General features: G+C 45.7%; 1 protein-coding gene across 1 annotated transcript in view; it reads left to right on the forward strand.

Annotated features, from left to right (window-relative positions):
- Positions 1 to 20302, forward strand: part of LOC311231225 (SUZ RNA-binding domain-containing-like) — a 37394-nt gene extending 17092 nt beyond the window's left edge. The window contains exons 2-4 of the mRNA XM_084317768.1: positions 13433 to 13482; positions 13759 to 14031; positions 14689 to 20302. Coding sequence (XP_084173894.1) covers positions 13433 to 13482; positions 13759 to 14031; positions 14689 to 14800 — 435 coding nt within the window. The 3' untranslated portion in view covers positions 14801 to 20302. The remainder of the gene's footprint in view (positions 1 to 13432; positions 13483 to 13758; positions 14032 to 14688) is intronic.
- Positions 20303 to 21350: the final 1048 nt, after the last annotated feature.

Below are 21350 nucleotides of genomic sequence, written 5' to 3' on the forward strand. Positions count from 1 at the left end.
TGTCTTTATAGAACGTACTTCTCGTTCCCAAGTTCCACCGAAGTGGGGTGCGTTTGGGGGGTTGAATTGGAAGTCAATCTGGGCTGGAGCGAGGTGGGTCTTAAGTTCTGGGCCCATAGCTTGGAAGCTCTCCCTCAGCTCTCTTTCTCCGCCTTTGAAGTTTGTCCCGTGATCGGACAATAATGTAGACGGTTTTCCTTTCCGTGATGTGAATCTTCGGAAGGCCATAAGGAATGAGTCTGCGCTCATGGTCGGAAGGAGCTCGATATGTATCGCTCTGGTGGTCATGCATTTGAATACAATACCCCACCGCTTCTCGGTGCCTCTTCCTTTCTTTATGTGCAGCGGGCCAAAACAGTCCATGCCTGTTGAGTGGAATGGCTTGTCGCCGAGTCGGAGGCGACATGGAGGTAGGTCAGCCATCCGTGGTATGCTGGGCTGCGCGCGCCACTTTCGGCAGTCTAGACAGGTTCGCTGGAAGCGTCGCACCGCCTCTCTTCCTTGAAGTATCCAGTAACGACGTCTGATTTCCGCGAAGACTCTCTCTGCTCCTGCGTGGTGTACATCCTCGTCGTATTTCTTTATAATCAGCTCTGTGACCTTGTGTCGGCTGTTCAATACGATCGGGTACTTAATGTCATCCGGTAAATTGGGGGCTCTCCGCAGGCGACCACCCACTCTGATGAGGGTATGTGTGTCACTCTCGGGGGCCAGATGAATCAATCTGCTGTCTGATGGGACGGGCTTTCCTCCCTGTAGACAGTCTAGTTCATCGGGGAACGAGTCTCTCTGGGCTCGTTGCAGTAGAAGCAGTTCTGCTTCCTCGTAGTCAGCTGCTGACATATCAGCGGGGGACTTAATCTCTGGGTGGTGCCGCAGGAATGTCCGTTGCTGCGCACTCTCTATGGTAATGCAATCGTCTATGTTGGGGTCTGCGGAGACAACGGTGCTCAATCCACAGAACATGGGTTTCTTATTCTCAGCCTCCTCGTCACTTGCTTCCCTCGGGGTGGGCGTGGGCCAATCTCCTTCCGGGAGCTTGAGGAATGCTGGTCCGTCACTGTAGATGTTATGACGGGTTAAGTCATCTAGGGACATTCCCCGGGTGATGACGTCAGCTGGGTTGTGTTTTGTATCAACATAGCGCCAGTTTGCTTCTCCGGTTAACTCTCCGGTTAACTCTTGAATCTCAGTGACTCTGACTCCCACGAAGACTTTGTATTTGCATGAATCCGATTTGATCCAGGCGAGTACTGTCGTGGAATCTGACCACAGGATTGTTCTATGCACCGGAATGGTGAGCTCACGTTGGATGAGCGTGGCTAGATGCGCTCCTGCGAGGGCTGCGCAGAGCTCTAGACGTGGGATAGACTGTTGCTTGCGTGGGGCTATTCTCGAGCGGGCGAGGATGAATGCTGTGTAGATCTCTCCCCCCTCTTCTTGGGCCCGCAAGTAGGCTACTGATCCGTAGGCGACCTCGGAGGCGTCACTGAAGACGTGTAGATCCATTTTACATGTCTCTGGCCTCACCGTGGGTGGGAAGTAGCTTCGGCGTATATTAACGCCTGGGAGTGAGTGGAGTTCCATCTCCCACTCTCTCCAGGTGGATCTAAGGTGTGCGGGAATGGGGTCGTCCCAGCCCTGGTCCTTGTCCCACAATGCTCGTACAATCATCTTTGCCCTGGTGGTGTACGGTAGTATACATCCTAACGGGTCATATTGTCGGGCGAGTGTTCTGTACACACTCCGTCTGGTGGTCGGTATTGCCATCGACCTTCCCTGCTCCGTGGTCAGGGGTTTGTGTCTATAGTGGAGCGAATCTGTTTTGAAGCGCCACACTAGTCCTAGTGTCATCTCTTGGGCTTCTCCTGGGATTGTGGCCATCCAGGTCTCGCTGCTCGCTGCCTTGTCCTCGGAGGAGAGGCTGCGCAGTACGTGCGGATCGCTGCTGGCCCACTGCCTGAGATCAAAGCCGCCTTTGATCAGAGAGGCGCAGAGTTTAAGTAGGAGAGCCTCGGCTTCTTCCTGGGTCGAAACGCTTTGTAGACAGTTATCTACGTAGAAGCTGTTCTTCACACTGTGTCGGACCTCTTCGTCCGCTGCTGGGTCCTCTGCGACATGTCTCTGTAGTGCAAATGTAGCACAGCATGGGCTGCATGTAGTTCCGAAAGGGAGGACTTCCCATTGGTAGATGGCTGGGTGCTCATCTCCTGGCCTCTCTCTCCATAGGAACCGCAACAGGGGCTTGTCCTCCTCTACTAATCTCACCTGCAGGAACATCCCTTTGATATCCCCGCTGATAGCCACCTTGTCCTGGCGGAAGCGGAGTAGTACGCCTAGTAGGGAGGGGCCGAGTGTAGGACCGGGCAATAGCTCTTTATTCAGATTTTGGGATCCGATCTGGTAGCTGCAGTTAAACACGATGCGGTCTTTGCCGTTGTGATGAACCTTGTGGTGGGGCACGTACCACGATTCAGTCGTCTGGTCGGCCTCTTTAATGTCAATCTTTGTGACGTGTCCCGCTGTGATGAGCTTCTCAATCTCAGCGCGGTATACACTTTCTTGGGCGGGGTCCTTGGCTAAGCGCCGCTCTGTGTTTAGTAGGTACCGCTCTGTGGCGTCTTTCTTTGCGTGAAAGGTAGGCATCCCTTCCCGCCGCAGGAGTGGCGTGGCGTATCTCAACACGCCGCTGACTGGGACTCTCTTTGTTCCCGTCTCGAGGAGGTTAATGGCGTAGATGTCGTCTTTAGAGCGAATGTCTTTCTTTTCGTTCTTAAAGGGCATTTGTTCTAAGGTCCATAGCCTCTCTACATGCTGCAGGAGTGCGGTGTCTCCCTCTGTGACTCGGGAGTGGAGACAGCTAGTGGCTGTGGTTCGGTTGAGAGATTTGGCGAGTGGGCCTTGGAGAGTCCATCCTAGGCGGGTCTCGACTGCTGCAGGACAGCCTCTGGGTCCGGTATGAACCCGGTCTATCGGGACAATGAGGTCTGCATGGTCGGAGCCTATCAACAGTGTCGGGGTAGCACCGTCTATGAGTGGGATCGGTAGCTTGCGTAGATGTACATATTTCTCCATCAGCTTGGCTACGGGGTATGTGTACCGCGAGAGTCCTATTTCTTGGCTGGTGAAAGCGTCTGTAATCCTGTACCGTCGCTCGGGCTGGCCGCTTGCTGCGATAGAGAATGAGACATTCTCGCCCTTTATCGTTTTCAAATCTCTTCTTATTGTCATTGGTTTTCGCTCCCCCGCAGCCCTAGCTGGGCCGCAGCGGACGCGAGCAGAAGGGTCTTCTCTGACCCGTCATCAAGGACGGCGTAAGTGTCCATGACTTTATTCTGGTAGCTCAATGTCACACGGACTCCCTTTAAGAGCACTCTGGCTCCGCTGCTGCTGGCGGGGTCGATGTACATGACGCTTGCTTTGCTGCTTGATGGTGCGGGTGGAGGCCGCCGTCTGTTACTGTCGTGGAGTATGTCCAGATGGGCTCCATCGCACCGACTGCACTTTTTCTTTAAGCGGCATTCGGCTGCCATGTGTGATCGCGCACAGCGAAAACAGCGTCTGTTGGACTTTATCCATTGACTCGCTTCCTCCGCATTCATCTTGGGGAATGAGTCACATTGTGACAGCCAGTGTTCTTTCTCACAGTAGGGGCACACTATCTTCCACTTCTCCTTTCTTGAGGGGGTACTGTGGCTCCTACTGCTTGGCACTGACTCCGATTGGTGCATGACAGTCACCGATCTTCTTCCATCATTTAGTCTCCTGGTTCCTTCTCTGGAGCCAGGGGTGCTCCGTCCGAATGTATCTAGCCGTAAGCTACTGACTTCTCTCGCCAGGAAGTCGGCTAGATCGAGGAGGTTCGGTTCGGGGCCATTAGGGTCTCGGTGGTCTCTCTGCCGCCTAAAGCGCTCCTGTCGGGCGGGCGGTAGCTTCTCCAAGATCCTCTCTACATTTGAGTTGGCGTATAGTTCATGCCTACCCTTTTCCCTCTGCGCTCCCAGCATCCCTACCAGGGACTGCACTCTGATGGACAGGTCGTCCAGTGCTCGATTGTCTATTGCTGGGGGTAGGCGGTCGATGTGCCTGATCTCCTGGATCACGTAATCCCATATACGTCCATATCTCTGGTCCAACGCTACCAGCGCTGCGGTGTATGGGGTCGTGGAAGTGGCGTAGGCGAGCGCTATGTTGTGCGCGCGGGGTACCTTTAAATGCTTCAGTAGTATCGCGTATTTATGGCGTTCATCAATGACATCCACCAACATTGTCTCTCCAGACACATGCGGAGCTCCGTATATTGGGCCCGGTTCTCCTGGGTGAAGTCTGGTACCATAGGTGTGCCAATGTATGACGCGGATTGTTGATACATCGGCGAGCGTTGGGGGAGAGGCCTCCTAGGCGAGTCTCCTCCTGCTCCTTGGCGTGGGCTGGTACCGGCTGTGTACCATGGCCCGCTGGTCCAGGTGCTGTTCCTCGGTGCGGGTCGTGCGTCGTGCTCACCCGTGAATAGCGTCGGGGGTCTGTAGTGCAGCTCCGCGGGGGTATAGCCTGGGCTGTACTGGACCTCCTGGTCCGGTAGAGTACTGTGCTGTCGTCGGGCGTGGTTCTCCTCCTCTTCCTCTTCGTCTTCCGTTAGGTCATCCAGGGCTTGTAGTCTCTGATTTAGCCTCTCCGCAGTGTATGCTGCTCCTTCCCGGTGGCTGGGTCTCGCTTGGACCGGTTGGGGAAGGGGGTCTGCGGGGGGTATAAACCTCGTCTGTTGGTCAAGTTCAGGGTCGCTTACTCGGCTAGGGGATGCCGCCCTGGAGTGATGTCTAGACGAGTTCCTGGAGCCTCTGGTGGAGGGAGGGGGTGTTGTCCTTCTGATCAGCTGTTCTATTAGTTGCGCTTGTGCTCTGTCGCGCTCGGCTTCGCGCTTGGTGAGATCCGATTCTCTCTGGGCACCGGTGGCGGCGCGCTGGGCGTCGGCCCGGTCTCTTGCCATATTCTCTTCCATCTGAATGCGTCTTATTTCCAGGCGTATGTGCTCTTCTTCGCTCCGTTGCTGTATCTGCAATCGATCGCGTTCACCCTGGAGTCTATCGCGTTCAGTAGAGGCTTTCAGGCTGACGAGGAATGCCTGCTGTAGTGTCCTCTCTGCCTCGCTGGGAGAAGACGGTTGTATAGGGGAGCCGTCCCTTGGGGTACTCCGTGCGGAGTCTTGGAGCTCTATCTCCACGGTGCTCTCCTCATCTTCTTCCGTGCCGAGTTCTCTCTCGGTAGTGTTGTCTTCCTCCCGGGACTCGTCGGGGACTACTTCTTCGGTATTGGCGGGGTGTAAAGTCATGTCTGGTTCCCCCTGGTCCCCACCGTGAGCTGGGTCAGTTACGTTAGAACCCATAGGGGCCTCTATGGTCGGGGTAGCCTGGTCGTTAGGGTTAGACATAATTTTACTTTCTAGTTTTACCGCGTTTACTGTTGGTAGAAGACTAGGTTGTTGACTGACAGTGTAAGCCTCTAGGTACTGAGGGAGCTGTCGTTTGCGCCGCGGGCGTTGTTGGTTAGGAGGATCGTTTCGTGGAGTGTTCATCATAGGCCATTTTAATATTAATAACACTATATTAATATTATACTGATTACCCTCCGGCTCGAAGGACCAATTGTAACTGAGGGGTACAATTCCCTGACTGTATGGTTAGATATGATACTTACTACCACTACCTCTTGTACTTTAGACTCTGGCCACCCAGTACTAGGTATAAATAATTATGATAAACACTCCCACCTGATGAAACGGATCCAACACAAATGTACCAAGTCGAAAGTCTGCGTTTATTAATAATACATAGCAAAAGGTATGTACAACGATCACTTAATTACATTTATGATTTGAAATAGTATGCACTTTTATGGCAAATGAGTATTCGTAGGTAGATCAATATCGAATGTCCAATCTCTGATTGCGCAGGAAGCAAATATACAACCTGGAATATTTAGGGAACAATAGCAATGATACTTGAATGATTATATAGCTGGATACACTAGGGGAAGGTTCCGACTGCTTGTAGGACAGCTGGAGGGGGGGGTAGAGTCTGGCTGTATCCCGTCTGGCCGAGGGTATCCTGGGAGAGCCCACAGTTGTGCGACCCGGTGCCCAGCGATCCTCGATCCACAGATGAAAGCAGTTGGACTCTCTGTGGCCGGCGTCCTCCGGTCCACGATGGAGAGACGTGAGGCGACCTCGTCGTGTAGAGCGTCTTCTCACCTGTCGTCCTCTCCGGGGGGGGTATTTCCAACACACCGCAGTGTTGGCCTTTATCCATAGAATAATCAAAGTACTCAAAGCATAATCCAAGCCGGGGAAGGCTAGCCGTCGTCGGTAGAATAATCCACTCGCTCTTTGGCCTGGAGCTCCTCGGGTGCAGCTTCACCTGGGGTCAACCACCCTGGATAAGCGTCCAGCTGATGCCCGAAACGATGGGGGTGCTGATTACTATAGAACTCTTACCGCACGAGGCACTACATATGAATAGACTATTATTAGCTTAATAGAATACGTCCAACTCGACGATATAGTGCCAAATATGACTATTCAAATATTAATATACACGATGTCTCAATGCCGATACTGGGCCGAATTGGCCTTACTGCCCACACGTGGTTCGCGGGGAGGCTTTTGCGTCTGTCACTCTGTTGGAGGGTAAGGAACTGGACTAAAAGAAAGCTCTACTTTAATAGCGCAGTATATATACGCACTATGAACAAATAGTACCATTAGTGGTGCGGTAGACATATTCCTACGCGGAACTAGGACTTGTCCATACATGTTGAGCGGTACGATTGAACCTGGTCTGAGGGGTATGGCGACCTGGCACCAAGGTCTCGTCCAATGGTAGAATGGAGACTATTATGGGATGTTCAGTAGACTAGAAGGGATATTCAATGCATATTGTACAAGGAATATACAAGGGATATCAGGGGATATACAAATACAATTAAATATATATATATAAATAAATATATATATTCGGTTTAATCTGATCCTTCAGAACAGGTACCTTTCACATTTGAACCGGTACCGGTACCTGTGAATCGATACCGGTACCCAACGGTACCTTTTTTCGGTACTTTTAAAAAAAATATTTTGTATAAATTTTTTTTTTTTACTTTTTTTTTCTTCGTGTCAACGTTCACACGCACAATATATGCTTACCTAGGATTTGACTTGATTCAACAACAAAGCAGTCGGAGCAATGACAAGCCGAAAACTGTCGACATTTTATTTACCTACCTCAGTCGTAAAAAAAAAAATCCAAACTTCAAATAACTACAATTTCGACAGTTTTCGGCTTGTCATTGCTCCGACTGCTTTGTTGTTGAATCAAGTCAAATCCTAGGTAAGCATATATTGTGCGTGTGAACGTTGACATGAAAAAAAAAAAGTTAAAAAAAATAATTAATAATTTTTATTTTATTTTTTTTTTTGGTTTCTCACTTGATTCGATACTCGGTAGTACCGACGTGTTTCGGTTCGGTACCTCAAAAGTACCGAATTCGGTACCCATCCCTAGCGGGGACCGAGCGAGTCTTTGCGGAGATCCGGCGGCGCTTCTGGATACTCCAAGGGAGAGAAGCTGTACGCCGATTCCAACGAACTTGCCCGACCTGTCGCAAGTGGAGGGCACAGCCTATTATCCCGAAGATGGCAGACCTGCCTCCCTGCCGCCTCCGAGTCGGTGAGCGGGCCTTCCATTCCACGGGCGTGGACTGCTTCGGCCCATTCAATGTCAAGAGAGGAAGAGGAACAGAGAAGAGGTGGGGCATCGTGTATAAATGCATGACCACCAGAGCTGTCCACATTGAGCTCCTCCAGTCGATGAGTACAGACTCGTTCCTCATGTCATTCCGGAGGTTCCAAGCGAGGAGAGGGACCCCCTCAGTGCTACTGTCAGACCAAGGGACAAATTTCCGAGGAGGAGACACGGAACTGAGAGCGAGCTTCCTTAACATGGGTGAAGAACTCAAGACCCGCCTTGCTCCGGCTCAGGTCACCTTCCAGTTCAATCCACCGAATGCTCCCCATTTCGGGGGAACGTGGGAGAGAGGGGTTCGATCAATAAAGACTGCTATGTACACCGTACTTGGAGCCCAGACAGTGGGCGATGAAGTCCTGGCTACGGTCCTCACAGAGATTGAGGGAGTTCTGAACTCCAAGCCCCTCGGCTACGTTTCAAGCGACGTAGCTGACGTCGACCCCATCACCCCAAACTACCTCTTGATGGTGGGGCTGGACCCTGCCCTTCCTCAGACTGTGTACAGACAGGACGAGATGAGCGGACGGAGAATGTGGAGACACAGCCAAGTACTGGCCGACCAGTTTTGGGCCAGCTTCCTCCTACACTACTTACCCTCCCTTCAAGCCCGTCAGAAATGGGTGAAAGACAGGGACAACCTGACCGTGGGGACCGTTGTGATGATCATAGACCAGTCACTACCCCGAGCTACGTGGCCAGCCGGCCGTGTGAGCAGAGTGATCAATGGTTCGGATGGGAAGGTCAGAGCGGCAGAGGTCATCGTCCAAGGGCGGACTTATACCAGACCAGTAGCTAAATTGATAGAGCTTCCTGCGTTCCCTGACCCCCCTGACGACGACGATAACCCATCGACTTTATAGATTACTTACAACTCCCCATAGCCCATTATGGAGAAATTGATTTGACCCTTGATATTAATCTGTGCCCCAAATTTTATTTGCTAATTAGGTTCCGACTAATTAGGGAGCGGCTGTTCTGAAGGTCCAGATTAACACATAGTCTGCGTTTATTATTTTGTATAACTTATATATTGTTTATAATATATATAAGATATATATTTTCACGTCATCTGTTTACCTACCATCATTCGCTTATTTGTATATGTTCCACTCTTAACGTCATAGACAGCGTGAGCGCATGCACGGGGTTCTTGGGACATGCCTGGACAGAGTGTGTGTTATAGAAGAAATGTTTGGCAGCAGTAACAGGACGGCAAGCAACGTATCTTGACGAGAGCTGTACAGCTAATTAGATACCACATAATATTGTCGAGCCAATATTGGCACAGTATAGTGACTTGTTCGAGCGAAGTAACGTTGAGAGACTTATAGCTGAACCCAGCGGCATTCTGGATTTAACTACCTATTGAAGACGACATGCGGGTTGGCCTAAGTGTACAAGGGCTAACTAGCTAGCAACCATGCCAACGGGCTTTTTGGACTAATAGCTATTAATCCTGCCATCGGGCGCTAGGAATACAGGAACCCGGTCCGTACGAGACCCTCCTCACCAGCGACGACAGGATTATCCCAAGTTTGTCTGCGGCTCTCTGGAGTAGGAGCTCCAGAGAATTACCGTCTCCACCCGCTCTTGCTTTCCCTGTGCTGCTCGCTTCTTCTCACTCCATTCCAAGCATCAATGGTCGAGTACTCGTAGTTCAGGACTATCGTTACCTCTGACATCGTTGCATTGACATCGTATTAAAGGAGATCTGCGCTATGTATAATATGTATGCTTTCTATTACTATTAAAGTGATTATTCAACTTTGTATCACTGTCCCCTCGCAGTTAATAGAGTGTCCACCATTTTGTGTACCTATACTGTCTGGCTAATTAATATTCTTTAGTAGTGGTTTAATAGTAGTGGTTTAATCTAACATTTCAATACAGTCAGGGTTGTGTAGCCCCTTAGCTACAGTAGGGCCTGGTTAGATTTAGGATGTAGACTACTAGTACTACATACAGAATACACACAACCATTCTGGTCGAACTGTATGCTAGAAATATCAGCAAGATTCAGCATACATATAGTTTGTTTTTGTTTTAATACAATTTTGATCCTTGTCTTTGTTTTGACAAAGTCTGTCATTATAGACTATCTCTGGTGTTGATTGATTGATTGAACATTTTAATGAACAGATTGCAGAATGGGTACAGACGGGTGGACGGTATAAACGGTATACGGTATAAACGGTATGAATTTGCTCTACGGTATGGATTTTGCCTATACCGTGTAACCGGTAGTGCAGCTCTAAAATAGCAATGACGTCATGTAACCACTGCGCGACTATTTCACTCGCATTTGCCCCTAAAAATAGATAGAATTAGTCATAGATAATAGATATGTGCGAACTGGAAAAAGTTATTTAGGAGGCTTCGCGCAGTGGGCGTGCCAGCCCCTCCCGCACGCATGTAAACACGGGTCTACTAGTAGTCTAGTGGGACGGGACGTCTCCCTGAGCTAACGTTAGCTTAGCTACCGTTACAAAATGACCCAGTCAACTATTCACTTTTAGTTTAATACATGATGAGGCATTGTCTAACCGAACGGTATCTAGTCGGCCAGCTACCGATAGCTCCTGACATCAACAAACGCTCCATCAAGTCTAGTAGAGTAGACGTGTATGATAGCTCCGTTAGCCGTTAGCTCACGTTAACGCAAGTTGGTTCACCGTTCAAAACGAAATGTCCCATTGAATTAAATAATTCACTGAGGCGTTGTATTAACGTTATATATCCGGCTAGCAGTAGCTACAGATAGCTCCTGATATCAATGTCTTATAACACTGATTCGATGCGTATTCGAGCTGAGGGCTTGATGAGCACAGTTAAGTAACGTTATGCCAATAGGGTCCAGGTGCAGCGCCGGAGAATCCTGGCCGTAGCTCTGCTCGAGGCTACTCGAGTATAGGTCCAGGTGCAGCTCCGGATAATCCTGGCCGTAGCTGGAGGCTACTAGAGTACACACAGACAGTGGAGCTTGTTGCGTGGTGGCGATGTCTCGCAGATAATACAAGTACAAGTCTAATTATATAATATATATATTTTATAAAAAAAAAAAAAAAAAATTATATAATTTTATTTATTTTTTATCAAAAACGATGATACCGTGATATATACCGTTACCGTCTATGCTTCAAATTATACCGTGATATAAATTTTAGACCATACCGTCCACCCCTCAGTACAGTACAGCTCAATACACACAATTGTTAAGGGGATGCAGACCAGAGAAATACTTTCGTCTTGTTTACATCAGGGTCCGCCATTTACAATTCATAATGACATTTATGACATACACAACATACAGATATAAAAATCTAATCTATATAATCATGACATTCATGACATACAGATATACAGTACTGTTACATTTGTGACATACAAGATATGCAAATATACAGTACTGTTAAACAGAGATCCTAACAGTAAATATATACATACGAGGGGGAGGGAAATGTACATTAGGAGGGTGTGGGACGGGAGGGTGTTCGGACAGTTTCTACGTCAAATGTATATACTCTCTTTTTTAGACGCTTTTTGTATCACAAACAGTACTGTATTTGTAAATCTGGTATGTCATAAATGTATAGATGTAGCAGTACTGTCTATCTGTATGTTATGTATGTCATAATGTTATGATGAATTGAAAATGGGGGAGTCACAAGACGAACGTATTTCTCTGGTCTGCATCCCCTTAACAATTGTGTGTATTGAGCTGTATTGTACCCATTCTGCAATCTGTTAATAAAATATTCAATCAATCAATCAACATTTACGGGGGCCAGTTTCGAATTGCAGCCTCCCGTAGGTGCTCTTTGAGAGCGGTTTTGAAGGTGGGTAGTAGGGCTGACCCCTATTAGTCGATTAGTCGACTAATCGGTCGAAAGGAGCCGTAGTCGACTGGCCAACCTCTTAGTCGAATATATAAAAAAAATATATATATATATATATATATATATATATATATATTTATAATTAAAAAAAAAATTATCATTCTTTCCAAAAGAAAAGAGGCCTAGAAGCGTGGCTAACGCTAATGGCACGCATACCAGAGAGGCTAACTGCCTACGAAAACAGGCACAGAGGCACTGAAAGAGGATTTCACCCATCTAATGAACACAATAGACTAGACAAATATCAAGATGTATCCATCAGTGGACCAATTGCATGCTTTTGCAGAGGACAAGAAGCCTTCAGTCGACTCCTTCAGACATTAACACTTTGAGGACCGGCCACGTATAAGTACAGGTTTTGATTCCACCCGTTGTGGACCAGAGCCACGTATATAGCCGTGGCAAGTTGTTATTGTTTTATTCCATATTAATAACCGTATCAACATCCCCCATCGACTCTGCAGATCTACCCGCCTCTGTGAAATCGCGAGCATGCAATACCGGCCAGATCCTCTTAGGGGCGCCATCGCTCCACTGCAGTATCATTGTGGGCGAGTGGATTTTTCTTTTTTTTTTACCTTCCAATGGAGGATCACATTACCCTGATCCCGAACGAACATCATGCACCGTGTAGTACGTTTCGAATAGCAGATTTCAGCCTGGAATAATGGGATTTATGATCGGCCAATGGACATATCGATCTACCAGATGCCGATCGATAAGGGCGAAATGCTGCCGGCTATCACATGGGCTGACGGTAAGACATTATTAACCTAAATTATAGCCGGATTGGAGCTTGTTGTGAAACGCAAGCAATCGATCAGTGAATGTGGCTACTTGCACGGACACTCAATTGGTAATCAATAATACTAATCGGCGTCCCCCGCCGCCCCCATTTTATCCATAGATGCTCTGGAATAGTCCGGCTGATAAGCAGTTTGTTTTATTTCATTCGAATACATACAACAGAAATGCCGTTCAATATAACGTTAGTAGCCTTTAGCCTCATAACTAGCTTCCCAGAAAATATATGAGACGAAAAGTGCGATAAACCTTATATTCACGGCGCTATAAAATGACAACCAACCGATGGATTTTTTTTTCTTTAAGCCATTATGAAGGGACGGTTTATGCACTCAAGTGACAATGAGAATGGACATATAGCAATACTATAAAGTATAGATATAGCTGTACAAAGTCACATCGGTTTGTTGACAAACCTTGGTCCTCCAGCACCATATTAGACTGCGCCGGCAGGTCCTCAAAGTGTTAAGCACCCCCCACAGCCCAAATGGAATGATGCAAAATATATATATATTTTTTTATATTATATATATATATATATTTTTATATATACCAATAGTCGACTAACGGCAAATTTTGGCCAATCATAGTCGACCATCCAAATCCTTAGTCGGAGACAGCCCTAGTGGGTAGGGATTCATTATAATACAAACCGGTCCAAATGTAATTTCCCAACATAGCTACTGCATCTTTTGGTTTGTTTTCTAATATCTAGCAAATGTTTTAATCTGCCATATTCACTTAACATATTTTCTTCTCTTTAGTTGCCAGCTTACCAAATCAGCAACTTTAATTATTATGATTTATTTAGCGCTTTTGACTGAGTTTTATCCTTTTACAGATGATTGGGGAAAATATTAGATAATATTGGGCAGTCATTTATGGATGACATATTTCAGAAGAGTGTTTATAGGTTACATTTGTTATTCTTTGCAGGAAATAGAGAGAAGACTTGAGGCTAAGCTGAAACTAAATCAGGAAGCAAAGTAAGTGAATGGGAAAGTTAATTTATTAAAGACAAATGTATGATTTATAAGATGATTTAAAAAAAACGTTCATGTGTATGCTTTTTTGGAAACCTTTTTCAGAATTCTAATCATGGGATTCTTGAACTCCATGGGTTTCACTGACCAGCAGCCATTGTGACTTCTTCATTCGAATGTTCAGTTCTCACAGTTCTACCTTTGCACACCTGAAAGGGTCAAGCGGCACCGCTGCAAGTTATTCGCTGATTGCTTTTCTTTTCCTCCCCCACTATGTAGGAGGAAGTCCAGCTTGAGTTCGAGCAGCTCACCTGTGCGGACCGCCATCGTAATCCAGGATGACTCTTTGCCGGCCGCGCCCCCTCCCCAAATTCGCATTTTGAAGCGGCCTTCGAATAACGGCACATCGGCAAACTCTACGTCCTCCTCCCGTCCCTCTGTGCAGGTGAAGTCACTGGCCCAGCGGGAGGCAGAATACGCTGAGGCCAGGAGAAGGATTCTGGGCAGCGCCAGTTCTGAAGATATGCCTCAGGACAAACCTTGCCAGGACAGGTAGTAATAACAACAACAACAACAACAACTACACATCGGTTATAATTTAAAGGGGACACCACACATCACACTGGAGAACACCGATCAGGATACAAACACATCCACACACATAACAGATAAGATGAGATATTCCTTTATTGATCCCCTTGGGGAAATGTGGGTGTCATAGCAGCATGGGGGAGGGGAGGTACAGGTATGGGCAGGGTAATAGTAGAAAAACATAAATATAGGCAATACAATTTGATCTGAATATGAAAATATGAGAAAAAGAAACCGTGTAAACAATATAATTAACTCTGAATATGAAAATATGAGAGTTAGATGTGTAGACCAGGTAAGACTCTATATTGGATTTCATTATTACATATAATAATTAACACATTTAATAAACCCAAAGCGCAAAGAACATAATAAACTACATATCTAATGGGGCAATAAATATACAATTTCACCCTATTCTGGTATAAAGAATCCTAGAGAACATGTGTCATCCCCCCCTTCCCCCAGCACCTGAATAACCATTCAGACTGCCGGATCCATACAAAGATCCCATATATCCCCTTTAAAAATAACAGCAGTAGATTTATTCATTCATATTGAAAACACCCTTTTTTTCTCTCTCTCTTTCTCTCTCCCTGTAATCTTCTCCGTCATCAGGCAAATTCGTACGAGTGCCCAGGAGTCATCCGAAACACTTCGTCCGAACAATCACGTGATCCGTCAACCCACCGGCCCGGACGGCACCCCAGGCTTCCGCCTCTGCAGATAAATAGGAGCGGGGTGGGTCGGCGGGAAGCAGCCGGTCACGGAGAGAGAGAGTGCGTGCGGAGGTCGAAAGGGTGTGAAGGTGTGGCGTTGTTGTACGAACACGAGAGCAGTAGGAGGACTTAAAAAGGTCGACTGGTATCAGAAAGACGGAGAATGTAATAAAACACTGGGATGAGATGGACTGTCCTACCCTCTCTGCTTCACTGGCATCACACACGGTTAACCTCGTCTCTCTATCTACGCAGAGGCGTCGCGTCGGGGGTGATTGCGGAAATCAGCCCTGGGCGGGGTGAACCTGAAACTCCTCTTTCTGTTCCACACTGAACAGAGTGTCGCCTCAGGTCACTACACACTGTGATACCTCCTATGTATACCACAAGCTGCCCTTTGACTCAACCCCACCCCACTACGCCGCCGCTCACTGCTGTTCACCAGCTGACAGCTGAGGGTATCGGGTTTATAATCCCGATGCCGAGGATGACGACCGTCATGGTAATTCAGTGGGAAACTTCAGGACTCCCACCGATGGAAAGTGCAGCGTGGCTATGGATTATGAAAGGGACGGGAGGACGGAACACGAGTGCCACAACAAGACGCCAAGCTTGCCGAAGCAATAATTATTACATACGCGTGTCCGTGGATCCTCTTTTGACAGACCCTTTTGTTTTGAATTATCACTTTGTTTTAAAACGTTTACAATGTTTTCTTTTAATGTCTTTTTTCTTCTTTTTTTTCTCTTGAGACTCAAGTTGGAATGGTGTCTCTGCAGAAGGTAAAACTGCAGTGATGTATAAGAAACCTACATGGTGCAGCCTAGATACAAAAATGATATTGGTAGTGTCTCGTAGAATAGTTTTACAGGTTGGCGGGGACAGTTGTTGGGAAATACAATCGGCTTTATTGATCCGATTAATGGATCCAATCCTGCATACTGTAAATGTTGCCTCCCTGGCTCTGCTCAGCGTAGGGAGCTAGCCCTTTTCCTGGTTCTGCTTAGCGTAGGCCGGGGGGCTAGCCCTCTTCCTGGTTCTGCTTAGTGTAGGGAGCTAGCCCTCTTCCTGGTTCTGCTTAGCGTAGGGAGCTAGCCCTCTTCCTGGTTCTGCTTAGCGTAGGGAGCTAGGCCTCTTCCTGGTTCTGCTTAGCGTAGGGAGCTAGCCCTCTTCCTGGTTCTGCTTAGCGTAGGGAGCTAGCCCTCTTCCTGGTTCTGCTTAGCGTAGGGAGCTAGCCCTCTTCCTGGTTCTGCTTAGCGTAGGGAGCTAGCCCTCTTCCTGGTTCTTCTCAGTGTAGGGAGCTAGCCCTCTTCTTGGTTCTTCTCAGCGTAGGGAGCTAGCACTCTCACAGTCAGCTGGGAGGTGCATCTTGTCGAACAAAGAGGATCTGTTGTTGGTACTAGGGCTGTCAGTTTATCGCGTTAATTCTATTAATTAATTACACAGCTAATTATCGCGTTATGAAAATTAACTCAACTAATTACACACAAAAAAACGTTTAATAACTTTTTTTATCTCATTCATTCCATAAGAACGTAGAATACACAGTTACAGACTTTTTTTTAATATGGTCCATTTGCATGTTGGGGACATCTATGGATCTCAGGGAATGTATTCCCAGTGTCAGAAATACTGTGTCTGTTACTAGGCTTGAGTAAATTGTAATGAACCAAATGAGAATATCAATACTTTTTTTTTTTAATCTTTGACTGAATAACACCATTCTAAAATTGACCAGACCTGAAAAATCTTAGCAAATTAATAGATGGAAGATGATTAAACGGAAGGTTTTGTAGATACAGTACTGAATTCTGCCATCCGGACACATGCCATTTGAAATATGATTATAGAATATCAGGCATAAAATGGTTATGCGATTAAAATGCGATTAATTAGATTAATTAATTACAAATCCTGTAATTAATTAGATACATTTTTTTAATCGCCTGACAGCACTAGTTGGTACCAATCATATTTCCTCTCAAACTAGAGTAGAGATTGGTTGATGAATGGGGGTAAAGGAAGACCCCCATTGGTGCTTCAATCTGAAAAAAATACCTTGTTACTAATTATCAGCTACAAAGAAACGGGTATGCCAGATTTACTCTTTAGGAAAGATTCTGGTTCAGACTAGGCAAATTTCGGATGAAAACAGATAAAAAAAAATTGGTATATAGAAAATCGGAATGCCAAAGAATTTGGATTGTGCACGGTGAAATAAGCGAGATGGGCGTGAATGAATTTCACCTTGAGTTTGGTCTTGATTGATTGATTGTTTTTCTTTGGCAATAATAATTAGTATTAAAGTGCCAAACCATAATTTTGTCGTCAGCAGGAAAGAAATTACTTTCAACCTAATCGGCAGAAATTCAACCGTGTGCGCCTTTAAAAAAACCGATCTCTACAAAAGATGCTCCGATTTCTACTACGGACAGCGGGGGTTCCTCTGTCATTTGGCCACAGAACACCTCAGGAAAAGGGTGCTCTGTAGTGGCCATTGGGGGGTCTGGATGTTGCACTAGCTTGTTTTTCAGAGGTGCGTTTCTGCCTGAACTCATGTTTGGTGGGAACTTGGGATTGATCTCAATTCAATCAGTTCAAAATTCAAACCGAAATAGCTGTTTACTTGCTGATGATGGAATGTTAATTTCCCTGTCGGGTTGGTTAATACAACCTCTACATGCCAAAAGCTTTTTCAGTATTTGAATTTTTCAAGAAGATCCACTTCCCCAACCCTGGTGGGAACCTGTTCCTGTGTATTTCTACAGTACCTCATGATTAATGACGTGAATGATGGAATAACTCTATTTGAAAAGTGTTTGTGGGGTTATTAGATAGTATTAAGTCAAGTGATAGATGGGGAGGTGGGGGGGGAGGACATGTGAGAAGGTAAGCAGGACTCAAACCCACAGCGCTTTGTGTACATGGTACACGTATAGACGGGTGACAAATTAAAAGAGGAACCTGAATAAATGAGTAATGAAACCTAACGAATGCAGATGCTTCCATACAGGTCTACTGCGTGATATAATTAAGCGATTAACATCCTATCATGCTCTGTGTGGACTCTGGCCCAGTTGACCTTGGAAAAGATCTAAGTGACTTTGAAAGAGTGTTCGTTATTGGGGCACGGATGGCAGTTGATTCAGTCACAAGTCACATTTCTATCCTGATGGGAGTGGTCTCTTTTCTAGTATGGCAAGGCCCCCATCCACAGGACACTAACCCTAACCCATCCACAGGGCACGAGGGGTCACTGAATGGTGGGCTGAGTATGAAAATTATGTGAATCATATGCTATAGGCCTTCTCAACCACCACATCTCGACACAATTGAACACCTATGGGAGATATTGGACTGACGGCGGGTTAGACAGCGCTCTCTCACCATCACCAAAACACCAAACAAGGGAATATCTTTTGAAAGAATTGTGTTCCATCCCTCCAGTAGAGGGATCTTCCTACAAGTCCTAGTGACTTGTAGAATCTATGCCAAGACGCATTGAAGATGCGTCTTGTTCCGGTGGCTTGTGGCCCAACACCTTACTGAGACACTTTATGTTGGTTTTTCCTTTAATTTGTCACACGTCTGTCTGCGCCTGAGCCAGCATGATGCCCAGGACAGATGAACTTAAAGAGGGTTGGTTAGTTCATTGAGAATTGGAGGCAGCAAACCTCTGAAGCAGGTATTCTGCTAGTCATTCATAGCTAGGGCTGGGTATAAAAACGACAACAACAACAACATGTATTGGCGTAGAAAATAAATCTCCCAGCAATACCCAGCCCTATCCGTAGCTACCTGGCAAGTCTGAGGCTGCATGTTACTTGCTTCTCAGTAGGGATGCCCCGATCACGTTTTTTGCCACCGATACCGATCACCGATCGTCTTGAGCCATATCGGCCGATACCGATCCGATATCGATCGTTTTTTATAAAAAAAAATAATAATAATTTTATATAAATTATTATTTTTTTTCATAAAATATATATATTATATAATCATACTTGTAGTTGTATTATCTGCGAGACATCGCCACCACGCAACAAGTCAAAATGCTCGCTATCTGCAAACAGCTCCACTGTCTGTGTGTACTCAAGTAGCCTCCAGCTACGGCCAGGATTCTCCGGCGCTGCAGCTGGACCCTATTGGTATAAATCACATTCAGCATGCCCTCAGCCCGAATACGCATCGAATCAATGTTATAAGACATTGATATCAGGAGCTATCTGTAGCTAGTGCTAGCCGGCTAGATAACATTAAGACAACGCCTCAGTGAACTATTTAGTTTAGAGCTAACGTGAGCTAACGTGAGCTACCGAGTCAACGGAGGTAACTTATCATGCACTCGACTATTGCTGGAGCATTTGTTGATATCAGCAGCTATCAGTAGCTAGCCAGCTAGATAACGTTAGACAATGCCTCATGTAGTCACTGGGTAATTTAGTTTAAACAGTAACGTTAGCTTGGTAGGTAGCCAACGTTAGCTCACGTCGCATGCACTAGAGCAGACTGTTGCCGGAGGCAGCCTCTTGTTTACATGGGTGCGGGAGGAGCAGGAGGAGAAGGAGGAGCCGTACGCTGCAAGCAGCTCTGTGTGTCTGAGAGAGAGCAGTGAGATCTCCGCTAAGAATTGGATCATGTTTTCCGATCGGTTTTCACGATCGGCGAAAATAAAGCAATATCACCGATCACCGATCTCATATTTATACTGAATATCGGCCGATACCGATCGCTGGCCGATCGATCGGGGCATCCCTACTTCTCAGTTTGAAACCATTGTAATGAAGTTTAGAAATACCCTTTAATAAAGTCATGTACACAAACCCACAGACGAGACAACTTTGCGAATATTTTCCTATTTCATGAAATAGCCTAAGATTTGTCACATACCTTACAACAATACCAGAGGCCTTGAGCATATTGCTGTGACTGTAAACATTTCAGACGTGTTAAGTGTTGTGTGTTGATAACATAGTCTAATGGAGGCTACAGTATGTCACCAGTCTCAATCAGCAGGTACATTCATTTATTAATTATTAAGTAATTCACCCTGAAGTGATGTGTTTTTTTCTATATTAGAATTTATTTAATTAAAACCTTGAAAATTAGATAAATATTCAGTCAAGTGTGGGGTAGATTAGTCAAATCTCCTTAGAAAACCTTTGCCATTGTTTGGGGTGGGGGTATTCATGTTTGGAAGATCTGTAGTCGACATCTGCTCGAATTACATGTCTGTGCTGTATGACTATGTTGTGTCTATCTGAGCATGTCAGTGTTGTTTACACATGTTCCTACCCTAGCATGCAACAAACTGTAATAGTCATCCAATGTGTGTGTGTGTCTAGCTGCCATGCTTCACAGTGTCTGTCTTGTGTGCCGTTTCATTTCCTCCATGTTCTGTGAAGTTAGCGCAAGCTAGCAGCACCAGTCATTTCAATCAAACCATTCCATTTGTTTTGTGGGATGATCCTCCAAGGCACATCTGCTTATATATTTCACTATTAAATAAAAACAAAAACAGTAATACAGATGTTTTTTTATTGACAACTGTAAAATGAAAATGTACTTCTGCATATTAAATATGCAGCATTTGATTGTGTTTTGCTCAATAGCTACTAGTCTAACATAAATTAAATATGCAATAAGACAAGTCTTATTAGCCAGCATACTAACTGTTTAAGTGAGCCCAGTAGTCACAGTATCAAGCTTTTTATAGTCTCCACTCGGCTACTAGTTTACAACTCAAATTGTCAGGTGTTGTCCCCTTTGCAACATATTTGGAGTCGGAGAAGTAAAAAAAGAAACTTACTGTTTCATTGTTGTTTATAAAGGCAGGCCCTGCAATTTTGCTCTAGGCTTACAGTTGATTCACAATGCCTCAAAATTATTTTGTTTTGATTCATAGCGACATGATAGAATAATTCTAAGAATTACATGTATAGTAAATGTGTTTTGTAATTGCACCCGCCCGGAAAATGCATAGTGCACCTTTAAAGGCTGTAGTGTAATCTTTATGTTACTACCCTCCCAATAAATGAGTCGCATTCATTGTAAACCTATTCCTCTTGACATTATCATGTAGCTACCCGTTCAATGTAGTGGGTATACAGACCAGCTTCAAGTAAGTAGACAAGGTTTTCTCATTTTGTTTTCAAACTTTAATTGTCCCAAGCAACCACTAGTCCAGAATAACGGAATTAAAGGAACACTACACCCAAAAATGTCCTTATGATGTCACATATTCCAGGAAGTATTACATACAGCTCAGTGAAATTATGAAAGTGAAAAACAAATATCAAGTCCAAATGAATGGATTGACAGTTCCCGGAAAGCCATATGCAAAGTCCTTGATATATACAGTATACACTTATGGGCTTTATTCTTTGGGTGGAGTGTTCCTTTAAAGCATGGAGAGATACGTGTTGGGAAATACAATCACCTTTATTGATCTGATTAATGTATCTAGGCTGCAAGGGTGAGTATTTTAGAGCTGTGTCACTTCTTGGTGTATAATCCGTGTGAACGTTGTAATTGCAAAGTAAATCATGGTGGTTGATTATT

Source organism: Notolepis coatsorum (genome assembly GCF_963971535.1).
Source record: "Notolepis coatsorum genome assembly, chromosome: 6".
NCBI classification, from domain to species: Eukaryota; Metazoa; Chordata; class Actinopteri; order Aulopiformes; family Paralepididae; genus Notolepis; species Notolepis coatsorum.